The 13483-nt window shown below is 60.3% G+C and overlaps 1 protein-coding gene across 3 annotated transcripts in view; it reads right to left on the bottom strand.

Annotated features, from left to right (window-relative positions):
* Nucleotides 1-130: 130 nt before the first annotated feature.
* TET3 (tet methylcytosine dioxygenase 3) overlaps nucleotides 131-13483 on the bottom strand; it is a 28172-nt gene continuing 14819 nt past the window's right edge. For all 3 annotated transcript variants that reach the window (XM_038160256.1, XM_038160254.1, XM_038160255.1), the window contains exons 2-10: nucleotides 11072-13307; nucleotides 8197-8287; nucleotides 7801-7894; nucleotides 7088-7296; nucleotides 6557-6707; nucleotides 6127-6216; nucleotides 5895-6032; nucleotides 5232-5568; nucleotides 131-4913 (exon numbers count right to left, since the gene is read on the bottom strand). In XM_038160256.1, coding sequence (XP_038016184.1) covers nucleotides 3172-4913; nucleotides 5232-5568; nucleotides 5895-6032; nucleotides 6127-6216; nucleotides 6557-6707; nucleotides 7088-7296; nucleotides 7801-7894; nucleotides 8197-8287; nucleotides 11072-13262 — 5043 coding nt within the window. In that variant the 5' untranslated portion in view covers nucleotides 13263-13307 and the 3' untranslated portion in view covers nucleotides 131-3171. The remainder of the gene's footprint in view (nucleotides 4914-5231; nucleotides 5569-5894; nucleotides 6033-6126; nucleotides 6217-6556; nucleotides 6708-7087; nucleotides 7297-7800; nucleotides 7895-8196; nucleotides 8288-11071; nucleotides 13308-13483) is intronic.

Genomic DNA, 13483 nt, shown 5'->3' with positions numbered 1-13483 from the left:
CGGCACGCCTCGGACGCGGCGCCTCTTTCAGTTTGCATAAACCCAACCGGCTCCCGGCACGCCTCGAGCTGTCGCTCCGGAAAAGTAAACTTCCTTCTCAACGACATTGCTTAAATTTTGTATATTTTTGTTTTTTTTTTTTTCTTCTCTTGGTTCCTTAATTTGATATATACATTAGTAGCACCTCAGCGAGATGGAATCAGGCAGAAGCGTGATACAGTTTGTTAAAACACCATAGCACCGTTTGTATTACAAGATTTCATTTAATAAAAATATGCCTTATAGAGCCCACAAAGCGTACTCCAGTATTAAAAGGAAAAATCAGCAATTGAGGCACCTCAGGGATTCTGGTTTCCTTCTCCTTCCCGTGCCTCATCCCGAGAGCATCGAGATAGAGGGGGACCCAAACTGCATCCCCCCTTTCCTGCCCGAGGCGAAGCACCGCGGCCAGAAAAACCAAAGCGGGACGGAGGAGCCGGTCGGGGCTCCCCGTGCCGAGCCCTCCCTGGGGTTTCCACCACGGCTGTTGTTCTAGCACCATTGTGGCCACGACCTGCTGCAAAACCAGGTCCCCACATCCCACTCGTTAAAAACGTCCCTCCCCACCCCGAGCTCCGCGACCCCCGCGGCTTCGGCACGGGCGGGACGAGCGCGGCTGCCGGGACGGGTAAAGGGAAAAGATTTTGCTTGGAAACAGCCTCTCAGCAGCAAGGGGTAAAGAGCTGTGCATAGATTTCGAGTTTGTGTAGAAGTCTGAAGCGTGCGAATTCGTAATGACTGAGAGTTGAGGTAGGTTAGACGAAGTTGATGTAGTGTAAAAACGTTGAGACTGCAGCAGTTCTCGCTCCCCGACCCGCGGCGCCGGCAGCTCCCCGCTCTCCCGGGCTGAACCCGCCGCGCCGGACCGACCCCTCCCTGCACCGAAAAACCTCTGAGGAAGCAGGACTTAGACAGGTTACACGGACCATCGCCTTCTCCCGACGCTCCTTCTCCTCCAAGGCACCCCCGTCACGCCAGCCAGAGACCCCGGGCGACAACAACGGGGCCGGCACCCGAACCCGGCCCCGGATCGTCCCCGCTCCGCGTTCCGAACCACGGCGACGCGGCGGGTCCCCCACGGCGCCCGCCGGCGTCCCCAGAATCTGACTCTTACAATCCTGATATGCTATTGGGTATTTCTAAGAAAAGCGGGAATAGCTCGTTGAGTTTCCTTGTCAAATATACGCGACTTTACAGATTACGGTTAAAAAAACCAACAAAAAACAAAAACAAAAAACCAAAAAAAAATTAATTAATGATGAAGGACGGACAAAGCATGTTAAATATTCTGCCAGTATTTACAGTTCTCCCACGATAATCTTGTTTAAAACATACTGCTTCAAGTTGGGGGGGAGTGGGGGGAGAGGAAAGAGGGGAGTTGTTTGCTTTTTTAAGTTTCGCTTCTTTTTTTTTCTTTTTTTTTTTTTTAAATCTAGGTGAAAGTGCTTTTAAAAAAATTTCTTTCCCTATTTACAGGTTTTAAAATCAGACCACGCCAATGTTCAGGCTGTTTTACCGAGATCCTGCTGAATCCGTGCCCGTGCGCGAGGTGGGGAAGGAGGGTGACGGTAAACACGAGGTGATTCCGCACGGCGACGGCGTCGGCGCTGCCTCGCTGGCTCTCCAAAAGGCACCTCAAAGTGCAAAAGCAACGACCCCGCCCGGGGACGCCGGCCCCCGGCTCCGGCCACGCCGCGCTCCCGGCGAGCCGCGGGGCAGCTCGGCCGTGTGCCGTCCGTCCCGGCGCCGGGCGGGAAGTCTCGACTGAGAGTGTTCGAAAAGCACCACGCGGTTGTCGTCGTTGCTGGGTTATTGGTCGGGTTGGGGTTTTTGTTTTGTTTTTTTTTGTTTGTTTGTTTTGAGGGAAGAACGGTGATCCGTAGGAAGGAGGGATGGCACCCGGGGAGAGAAAAGAGCACCGAGCCCCGGCAGCGCTGGCCGCGGCTCGCCGGCACCGGCGGGGAAGGCGGACCTGGCGGGGTTTTGGCCAGCCAAGCCTTGGGATTCGCTCTTCCCGGAGCCGATTGCATGGAGAAAGTCCCCCGGAGACGGAAAGCACCAGACTTTAGCAACAGTGATGTACAGAGAGCAACACTCGCTATTCACAGTTTGGGGTTGGTTTGTGTTTTTTTCCTGTTTTTTGTATATATTTTTTTTCTTTTTTTTTTCTTCTGTTTTTGTCCCGTCGGCTCCTATGGAGACGACGCCGCTGCCGCTCGCCCCGGAGGCCGTGGGCGAAGGAGCCCCAAGTCCAAGCCCAAGGGCAGCCCCCCGACAGCGGCGTTCCCCAGCCCGGACGTGTCCTGAGGTCTCCGGCGCCAGGAGAGACGCCGGCTTTGCTCCGCGGCGGCAGAGCCGATCCCGCCGGAGGCGAGGAGCCGGGCGGAGATGTGCCGTCCCGGGACGGCCCGCTCGCTCGCGGGCTCACGTTGCTGTGAGAAAGGTCTCCTCGAGCTGCAAAATTGGTATTTTTAGGTCCTTGGAATAAAAATAATTGGGTGTTCAGCGTGTCCGGCTGACAGTAAAGCACACGGTCCCACCAGCCCCCACGCGGCAGAGCTGGAGGGAATCACCTCTTGCCTTTGAGCTGGTTTGGTGTTCAGGTTGGTTTGGATTCATGATTAGGGTGGTTTTTCAATGTTGGCTTCTCTTTTGAAGATCGGCTTCGTCGTTATCATCGGAGTAAAAAATAAAATAAAATCAAATCCAACAAACAGGCCATTTGAAGTGGAATTAAAAACCTCTCCTTGCGAAAGGACGCTAGGAAATTCATCCGAGGCTAGATTAAAAAACATGGAGATATAAATACGAGATTACCTAAAATCATCAAACAGCATCGTTCCTCTTGGGTTTTTTAACCAAGTTTTGCTTGCTTTGCCAACTCCTCGCCGGGCGCAGCTCTCCGACGGCGTGAGCCCGCGCCGGCTCCGCTGCTCCCAAGCGCGCGCGTTGGGTTCGTTTCCTATGGGTTACATTTTTTTTCTTTGTGGTTGTTGTGTTTCGCTTCGGTTTCGTCTATTTACTTTTGTTTTCTTCTCCCCCACGCCCGAGGAGAAAGCACCACGAAGCAACGCCGGGCTGCGGCGCTGCCGAGGGTTGAGGTAAGATGGGGCCATGGCGGTCGCCTCGGTCTCAGATCCAGCGGCTGTAGGGGCCCGTCACCTTGGTGTAGGCGTAGGAGGACACAGTGATGGCGGAGTTGGTGGGGATGGCCACCGCCTGCCGCGTGGGGACTGAGTCCCTCCTCTCCTTGCTGGGCGCCTCGGTCGCCAACGCGCCGCCCCACTTGCGCTTCTTGGCAAAGGCTTTGGCGTCCGGCGGCAGCCCCAGACGCGCCGCCTCCTCCTGCCGGGCCCGAGCCCGCTCCGCCAGCTGCTTCACCTTGGCCTCCCACAGCGCCAGGCCGTGGTTGGGCTGGTTCAAGTTCTTGTGTTGGTAGAAGACGAGGGAGATGCGGGTGGGGTGGCAGCGGTTGGGTTTCTTCAGCGGGGTGGTGGCGTGGAGCTCGCGGCGGGCGCACTCGATGAGGATGGAGCCGTGGGCGGGAGCCACGGCCACCCCGCCGATGTTCTCGTCCAGGAAGTTGTGCTCGCTGTCCGACCACTCCTCTTCTTCTTCCTCCTCCTCTTCCTCCTCCTCTTCCTCTTCCTCCTTCACCGCCTTCTCCGGCAGATCCTCCTCCAGGCCAAAGGGGTCCCACGGCTTCTCCTGGCGGGGCCCTGCCACCCCCTTCTCCCCCACTGCTGCCTCCCACGGCTTCTCCGCCAGCCCCGGGCTGGGTGCTGGTGTCCTCCGCTCCTCCACCTTCACGGAGCCCCACGGCTCTTCGGGGAAGCTGGGGAGCCCTGGCAGAGCCGAGCTGAACCCCAGTGACCCCAGCACGCTCGGGGCACCCGTGCCGGCCAGCGCCGTCTCCCCCAGCTTGCAGGGGCTCCACGGTTTCGGCAGCAAGCCCGAGCCATGCGCCGCTGCCGCCGCCGGCTCTCCGGCCAGGGCGTCGGACCACTGCTTCTCCGGTGGCGGCAAGCGCACGGCGGCGTCGAAGGCGCTCAGCTTCTCCCGCCCGCCCGAGCCCGGCGCCAGCGTGCTCCACGAGCCCTCGGCCGTGCTAGTCCTCTCGGGGGAAGCCGTGCCCCGGGGTGCCTTGTAGGGGCTCCACCGCTGCTCCGGCGCCGTGCCGTGCGCAGGGACGGCCGGCAGCGTTAAGCCAGCGCCGGGCACGGCCGCAACGCTGGGAAGGGGCTCGATGGCGGGCGGGGGGTCTGGAGGCTCCTGCTTGATGGGCCGGCTGCCGAAACAGTTCTGTGCAAACGCCGGTGCCTCCTCCGAGCCCGAGCTAGTCCTGTGCGCCCCGGCCGTCGCCGCCGCCGCCGCTTTCTGCTGGCTGGCGTAGCGGTTGGCTCGCTCGTAGGTGCGCTGGTGATGGTTTTTGCTCCGCACGGCGTGCGGGATGGGCTTGGGGAAATTGCTGTTCCCGTAGGTGTGGTTGAGGTTCTCCTGCAGCGCCGAGACGTCGGGCTTCTTCTCGTAGCCGTTGCTGACCCAGCTGCTCCCGCTCCTCTCGGGCGCCCCGTAATTGAGAAACTGCGAGGGGAACACGTGGTTGCTGGAAAAGCCGTAATACCCGAAGGAGGGAAGCGCGAACTTGGAGTGAAACCCGTTCACGGAAGGCAGATTGGGCTGTGCATAGTAGGAATGGTAAGAGTAAACACTGTTCATGCTGTACGGGTCGGAGGGCCGGCAGCTGCCCAGCACCGAGTAGCTCTCCACCACGGCGTTGCCGTTGTACTTGAAGGCGTTGTAATGGCTCTGGGGTTCCACCTTGATGGAAGGTTTCAGCGGCTGCGGGGGTATCCCGCCTTTCAACGCCATACCTGTGGGACAGCACACACAGCCCCCGTGACCTGCCGGCCGAGGGAGCCACCGGAGGGGAGCCAGGACCCCAAAACAGCCGGCCAGACTCAGAAATGCCACGGTGATGGGTTTGCCAGCCAACTGCAGAGGTCGGCATCACCTGCCATCACCTGGTGCACCGGCATCGATTCGCACCTTCGTGAAAACCCAGGCGGCACAGAGATGCCATCCAGCACCACGACACAACAGCCCAAAAAAAGTCCCCAACCACATCCCCATCCCCTCACGCGCTTTCCGGGCGGCTCGGGGTGGCAGGACCTCACCTCTGCCCCCGTTACCTGCATTTGGCTGGAGCGTGGGGAGCTCGAGCGCTTCCTGCTTGATTTTCTCTGGCGTCATCAGCTTCTCTTTCTGCAGCTTCTTCCTCTCGGCAGCAGCTCTCCTGGCTTCCAGCTGCCGCTGCCGGCAGGACTTGGCGGGCTCAGGCAGCTTGCGGACCTCGCGGGGGAAGGACGTGAGCACCTGGATGGCCCCGCTGCCCACCTTGGCGTTTTGGTTCTCCTCGCTGCCGAACTCATCCGTGCTGGACATCTTGTAGAGGGGGAGGACATGAAGCTGCTCATCTTCGGGAATTTTCCCCACCACACGATTGTCTTCCTTCGTCAGCGTGCAGACCTGGCCAGAGCAGGTGCTGTCAGTGGGATGCCGATGGATGCTGGACCAGCCAAACCTCCCACTTCTTCGCCACACCGATGTGAAGCCACACCAGCCTGGCACCCCCCCAGCCTGCTCTGGTCCCCAGCTGGTTTTTGGAAACCTCTCATGGGGTCTGGGTTGGACAAAAGTAGATGCTGCTCTCTGTTAGACCTGAGCAGCTCATGTGAGGTGTGCCCACGCCAGAAACCTGGAGTCACGAGGTGGAACAACTGGGGAGCACAACAACTCCCCCAAATTAGGGGGGAGCACCTTGAAAAGGGAGCACCTGTCAGGTGCCTGCTTACCACGGTGCAGCCGTTGTAGAGGTTGTGCTGGTCCTTGTGAGCGTGAGCACAGAAGTCCATGCACGCCGTCACCCCTGAGAACGGCCTCCCCTCCTTCAAGCCCAGCCGGCAGTCGATGGCTACATCCTCGTTGGTGACCTGTGAAAGGAGGAGCTGGTCAGCCAAAATCCCCCAACATCGCCACCCCACATCCACTCCAGCTGTGTGTGCCAAGGGCTGGGATGAGCAGGACCTGGTTTTGGTAGGCTTGCGGCGCCAGCCTCTTGTAAAGCGGAGCAACCTCGGTGGCCAAGTCCTGGAAGCTTCTCCGGAGCAGCTCTTCCTGTGGTAGGGAAAAGAGGAGGATGTCACCCAGGGGTTTTGGCAGTAGGGATGGAACTGGGGACAGAGCCCGCAGACACCCCGTGGCTACCAACCCTTCCCACGATATTCACCACGGCACAAAGCACGTGGCTTAAATTCCCTGTGAGGATTTGGCTGTTCAAGCTCCAGCCTCACTGTCCTCTGGGATTTCTAGAGGGCCCATTCGTGCCACCTTTCCTTTCCTCAACTCTAGCCCATAAAAAACCCCTCGAGGACTCCTATTTTCAGAGTCCTGACTGGAAAGGAGCTCCAAACCACCACCCCGCCGGTGCTGCCCCCGCTCCACCTCCATCACCCACCTCTTTGGGGTTGTCTCCCACCAGCCTGAACTTGCGGGGAGTTTTGCTGCGGGCGTATTTGCAGCCATTGAAGTACATGCTCCAGGAGCAGCCGAAGGAGAAGGAAGCACCGCAGGTGTTGGGGTCCTTGCCTTGGCACGCGCAGGTCCGGCTGTGGGGGGACACGGCACGGGAGCGTCAGCCGCCGGTGCCGTGTAGGGACGGCAGCTCTGGGAACGGGAGGGAGCCCCGCATCCCATTCCCGCATCCCATTCCCGCATCCCGTTCCCGCATCCCATTCCCACATCCCATTCCCACATCCTGTTCCCGCATCCTGTTCCTGCATCCCATTCCCATGCCCCATTCCTGTACCCCGTTCCTGTACTCCATTCCCACACCCTGTTCTTGTACCCTGTTCCTGTACCCCGTTCCCACACCCCGTATCCTGTACCCCATTCCCACACCCCATTCCCACACCCCATATCCCGTACCCCATATCCCGTACCCCATTCCCACCCCGTTCCCCCACGCCGCGCTGCCGGTGGGACTCACTCGTCGTTGAGGCCGCAGCGGCGGCTGGTGGGGTTGCCGTACTTGGTGAGGGTGTCGGTGAGCTCCTGGTAGAGCGTGTCCCCCAGCGTGCGGGGGATGCCCTCCCAGGCCAGGATGAGGATGATGATGACGGCGTTCTGGCAGTGGTGGCCGGCACGGTGCCTCACCAGGCACAGCAGCTTCTCCTCCTGGTTGTGTCTGCGGATCACCTGGAACAAGAGGGGCTGGGTCAGACCTCCCGAGGTGGGGAATCACACAAGTCCTGGGGTGCCCTGAGCTGGCTGAGCCCGTGCCAGGAAGGAGCTGCTGCATGGGGGAGAGGCAGGAGGATAAGGGGGATACAGGAGAAGGGTTTGGGCTACAAGAGAAGGGTTTGGGCTACAAGAGAAGGGTTTGGGCTACAGCAGGAGGATCTGGGCTATGCCCTGCACGCCTTCCCCAGTGCCCTGTGGGGTGTGGAGGGCAGAGCCAGGCATGTTCCCAGGGCTGCATTCACCCCGTGGCCTTTGTCAGTCTGGGGGAGCTGCTGGCTTTGGACACGCCGTTCCCCGGCTGCCGAGCCCCAAGAGGGGGTGGATGTGAGTGAGGTTCCCTCAATTCCTCCTTGCCAGCCATAAATCCAGCATCCCTCCCCTGGCCATAGTGGCCACACCACAGGGACCTGCTGGTGGCCAGACACGGAGGGGCCGAGCCCGGGCACGAGAGGCACTCACCCACTTGGCGATGGGGCAGCCCCGGGAGCTCTTGCCCTCCTTGCCCGTGTAGATGACCTTCTCAATGCGGATGGCCTTGCCTTTCTCACCATACCTGCCAGGGCACAGCCACACACAGTCCCACTCGCCTTCATGGGCCCCTCAGGAGCCCCCAGGCACCCTCAGGAGCCCCCAAACACCCTCACAAATCCCCATTTCCCTGACAGGACTCTGCTCACTCTCACAAGTCCCCACTCTCCTGATAGGTCCCCACTCACTGTGACAGGACCCCACTCACTCAATCAGGTCCCCAGTCCCCTGACAGGACCCCAGTCACTCTCCCCACTCCCCTGACAGGACCCCGCTCACTCCCCACTCCCCTGACAGGACCCCAGCCCTGCAGTGAGGGGCTCTTACCTCTCCTCCATGAGCTCCCGGATGGAGGCCACGGTGGGCCCCGAGCCCAGGTGGGTGTAATAGGGCCCCTCATCCTTCTCCACGATTTGCTCTGCAGAGACAGGAAGGGGAACAGAGATTCGGGGTTTGCGCCTTTACTGGCTGCCCTGAAGGATTCCAAACACCCAAATCCCCTCCAACTGAGCTCTTCTGCACTGTTTGGTAACAGCAGCTCCTCATTCCCTGCTCTGGAAGATGCTGCCAGCACTGAAACGCGGCTGGAGAACCCTCACCCATAGACACCTGTTGGAGTCGGTGGGAGAAAATCACGTTGGGGTTGGGGTCACCAATTTGTTGGGGTCAGCGGGAGAAAATCACGTCGGGGTCACCAATTTGTTGGGGTTGGCGGGAGAAAATCACGTCGGGGTCACCAATTTGTTGGAGTCAGTGGGAGAAAATCACGTTGGGGTCACCAATTCGTTGGGGTCAGCGGGAGAAAATCACGTCGGGGTCACCAATTTGTTGGGGTCAGCGGGAGAAAATCACGTCGGGGTCACCAATTTGTTGGAGTTGGTGGGAGAAAAGCGGCACTTAACATAAGCAATCAGCAGATCCCAAACTTTATTGAGAGCCACGCATATTTATATTGGTGTTAATGCGGCTAATACATCTTGCAAAAAGCGAGCTCATTATTGGTCAGTCACTTATCAGCCAGCTACACCTACTTTAGCATTCTTGTAGTTATACTGTTACAGCTTTTCTGCTTTTCTTCATATTTCTAACCAAAGATCTTCCTCCTTATCCTGTTGTTGCACCAAGGGCACAGTGTCCTTGCTTTCTACTGACTGCTGACTCCCATACTTGTGCCTTTCTTGCTTAACCAACGGTTTTATGTCTGCGTGACCTTTCTCAGCTAGCCAACCGTCCACAAAATCCTCCACAGACACCCACCCCTTTTTGGGACCCAAAACCCCCCTGAGGAGCCACAGCCCTTGGAAGCGCCCTGGCAGTGACCACAGTTCCATCCAGGGAATCTGCTCTGGCCACTGGAGCTCTGCTGGGTGGGAGATTCAGACCCCAAACCCCCTCCTCATCCCGCTCCCCACAGCCCCCACTGGGTTCTGCTGGGTGGGAGATGCAGACCCCAAACCCCCTCCTCATCCCGCTCCCCACAGCCCCCACTGGGTTCTGCTGGGTGGGAGATGCAGACCCCAAACCCCCTCCTCATCCCGCTCCCCCCCAGGGCTCCCATCCAGAACCTCTCACGGGCACCAGCCCAGCTGATGCTGCCATCACGGGATGATTTTGGGGGCAGGAAGCTCTTCCTGCCTGCTTCAGACTTTCCCAGAGGATTTGGGGGTGTTCATGGGGTGCCCTGAGCTGGCTGAGGCCATGCCAGGAAGGAGCTGCTGCATGGGGGAGAGGCAGGAGGATAAGGGGGCTACAAGAGAAGGGTTTGGGCTATGGCAGAAGGATTTGGGCTACGGGAGGATCTTGGGGGCTGCAGGAGAAGGACACTGGCACACAGCCCTGCACACAGCAAACCCCCGGGGGCTTTCAGGGCATGAAGGAGCCAGGGTGGGAAGGGATGGATGCCCCAAGCAGCTCCAGCACACTGGGATGTTCCAAAACCACCAGCTGGGATGTGTCCTGCACCACGGCAAGGGCTGGTTTGTGTTTGCATCCCTCTGCTCTCACCGCCCTGATTTTCATTCCCATCATGTCCAGCTGGCTGGGAGCCAGGCTGAGGAGAAAGCCGGGCTCAGCTGGGCTGCAGCTGTCCAGACAGGGATCAATATGGGATGCTTGGAAAAAGCTTGTTTTATTACAGCCCAATAAAGCACCGAGCCCTCTCCTGCTGCATTTCTTTCTCCCCCAGCTTTTCCTTCAGAAAACAGAGAAGGGGAAGGGGGGGGAATCCCCCCTCTCCCAGCCCCTAAACAAATCTTTTCCTGGCAAACTCCGAGGTTGGGTTTGAGTGGCTTCAGGAAGCTTTCCCTCCTCTCCATGGAGTTTGGGCTCATTCCTGCTGCCACTCACAAGCAAATTAAATAAATAATCCTAAGCCCCACTAATAAACTGCAGCCTGTGCCTAGCCCAGGGCATCCTCTCCCAGCAGTGGGGGGGGTCGTTTTTCCAGCTGGATGCCCCCAAATCCTCACCCTGCTGCTCCCAGGGGAGCACACAGGACCAGTCTAAATATTGGGGAGGGAACATCCAGCTCCCCACGCTCCAGGTGGACTGGAAGGGCTGGGTAGGAACTCTCTAGCACTCGCTGCAAAGTCTAACAAATGCCAATGCACACCAAAAATAACCACAAAAAAACCCCCACAAATCCAAGAGTTTGGTGATTTTTCAGGGCATCCCGGTGGGATTGGCCGGTGAACAAGGCAGCATCCCAGCAGCAAGTATTTCTCCAGTGATAAGCACAAAAATCAAACCAAAGTTTGGGTTACTCAAAGCGACCTGAACCAGCTAATTTGGCTGAAAACACCAGGAATAACCAGGTGGGAGGGGGTTTAGGTGGGTTTTGGCACTGGGACCACCATGGATTCAGGGGATTCAGCTGGTTAAGGTTAAACAGAAGGAAAACCCAACAACCCTTTGGTTTTGCTGCTCATCCACCCCCCCCCCCAGCCTGGCACAGCCAGTGCCACCAGTGCCACCCCCGCAGTGACACAGCTATTTCCACTCAACTGTAGAAACAAGAGATGAGGAGAGAAACCAAAAGGGAGCTCCACAGCACTGGGGTTTCGCCACGTGAGGGCCTTGCCTCCCCAGAAATCGGGGTGCTTTCCTGATGCCATGGCTTCCGTTATCCACCCAGCTCAACCCCACCCTGCAAAGCCACCTCTGCCACCCTCCCCACCGCCCCCCAGCACGGCTGCTGGCTCACCAACACAGTCACAGGTGGGGAATTCAGCCTGCGCCCTCTTGGCAGGGGTGTCCAGGAGGCTTTTGGTCGGCGTGTCCAGGTATTTCAGCGGAGACTCCAAGAAGCCGCTCAGAGTCGGCGTCAGCGGCACCTCGTCCTTGGTGGGTGTTCTGTCGACGTTGTCCACGTCTGGGTTTTGGCTTTCCTCAGAGTAAAAACACGTGGTGGACACCACGGTGATAGCACCAGAAGACTCGATTTTGATCTGTTTGGGGGAGCGGGCAGTGAAGGGTGGCTCTGACAGCAGCCCCTTCCCTGGAGAGACGCTTTTGGGTCTGGCTTGGGGAACGTTGCTGGGAGCCGGGGCGGCGGCGGTGCCTGCGGCGGTGGCCGTGGTTGTGGCCGCAGTGGGGGACCCTTGTGGGGCTGGTGCTGTCCCCCCCGACAGCTCAGCAGCCCCGGGGGCGAGCGGGGCAGGCGTCTCGGGGGGCGGCAGGTTGAAATTCTCCCCAAATTCGGCTTCAAATTGTCGGATGAGCTCTTCCAACTTGTCGTCCACCATGATGGGAGCCGAGCTGGCCGCAGCGGGGGCAGCTTCCTCCGAGCCGGTCGAGCCCGCCGGCGCCGAGTGAATTTGGGGGCCCCCCCCGGGGGCACCCCTTTCCTGAGAGTCGGGAGCCGGGGGGATGCCGTCCAGGGGGTTTGGTGGCGGGGGGCATGCGGCGGGCAGGGGTAGTGCAAGAGGCTGGTGCGGGAAGGCCGGCGGCGGCGGCTCCATTTGCATCTCTTCGGCGGGGGGTTCGGCGGGGGGTTCGGCGGGCGCCCGAAACCCCTCCAGGCTGATCTGCCAGAGGGGAGGGAAGAGCGGCTGCGAGTCCTTCTGCTTCGCCTTCTTGATCTGCACTTGCTTGCGGAGAGGTTTGGCCGGCGGGGGCTTTTCAGGCGGCGTTTTCTTCTTTTTCTCTTTGGGCTGCTTTTCAAAGGGCTTGGGGGGCGCGGCGGGGGCGCCGGGAGCCCACCAGCCGCTCGGCTGGTCCGGGGGCGCCACCGCCGCCGCCAGGTTTTGCTCAAGGAAGAGGCTGCGCTTGTGGTGGAGATGCTGCTGCAGGACCAGCTGCGTCTTCTTGTGCAGGTCGGGCTCCGGCGGTGCCGGCGGCAAGCGGGGACCGCCCGGTGCTTCTTTGCTGGCTGCTCGCTCGGGGGGTTCTGTTTTGGGGGCCGTCGCTTTGCCGGCCGTCGCTTCGGGTTTCTTGAAAGCCGCCTTGATGTAGTCGTCAGCATTACCCAGCAGCTGCTCCAGCTCTGCCATGGGGTCTCCAGCCCCCGCCGCCCCCTCGGCCTCCAGCCCCCACGTGGCCGCGAAGCTTCCCCGCGGAGGTGCCGCTCCGAAAAATGGCTCAGACGCCGCTCCCGGCTCCGGTGGGTAACGGGGCTCGTCCCCTCGCTGCCACGTGGCCCCCGGCGGGCCGAGGGGGCCGGGGCCGAAGGGGACGGCGGGGGGCGGCGGCGGCGGGGGCTGCCCATCGCCCGCGGGCTGGGGCAGGGCGGCCGAGAGCTGCGTGAGGGCTTCGATGGCTATGGCGGTCTGCAGGCTGATGTTCTTCTCCTTGGCGATGGTCAGCGCGCTCTGGGAAAAGGGGAGGCCGTCGGGCGGGCACGGCTCGGCAGCCTCAGGCACCGGCTGGGGGTCGATAGCACCTTCTGGGGGAGGAGGCGGGGGGATGGCGGCGGCGCGGGGCCGCGGCGACGCCGGCTCTTCTCCGAGAGCCGTCTTGATCTTCTGCTCCAGCCATTCCAGGTAGTCGGGGCACTCGGGGCCATCGCAGTTGCAGTTGGGGGGCTTCACACCGTGCTTGGCCAAAGCCAGGGCGGCCTTGAGGGCGTGCAGATCCTCTCCTCGTGGCACCCCGTCCGCCGTGCCCAGCCCGCCTCGGCTCATCTCCGAGTCGAACTTCTCGTACAGCAGCGACGGCGACGCCGGCGGCGGGAGCCGGTAGGAGGAAACGGCTTCGGCCACCGCTGAGAAGGCCACCAGGTTCCGGACGTCTTCCAAGTGGGCTTTGCCAGTGGCGGGCGGCTGGCCCGTCGACCACCCGCTGGGCTCCATCAGCACGGTACCCCCCGCCTCCGGCCGGCCCCCATTCACCAGGCTGAGCCCGCTGCCCTCCTTCAGCCGCCTTTCTTCCACATAATTAATTGGCCCTTCTTCCATTTGGCTTCTGCTGGGTCCATCAAACGTGTCGCCCGCCGAACCTGTCTGCGAGGAGGGAGAGAAAAGAGACGTGAGCATCCCCACGTGCCCCAGCCCTAATTTTTCCCCTCTGTTTCCTTTAGTTCCCCTTTCTCCATCTCATTTTCTGACTGGGGGGGATGAAGACGCAGACAAGCCACACGAGGAAGCGCCACCAGCAAAGCCACGCAGGTTCTGCCCGG

Source organism: Motacilla alba, chromosome 22 (genome assembly GCF_015832195.1).
Source record: "Motacilla alba alba isolate MOTALB_02 chromosome 22, Motacilla_alba_V1.0_pri, whole genome shotgun sequence".
Classification (NCBI taxonomy): domain Eukaryota; kingdom Metazoa; phylum Chordata; class Aves; order Passeriformes; family Motacillidae; genus Motacilla; species Motacilla alba.
Note: the sequence above shows the minus strand (reverse complement) of the source record. Positions and strands in the feature narration are given on the sequence as shown.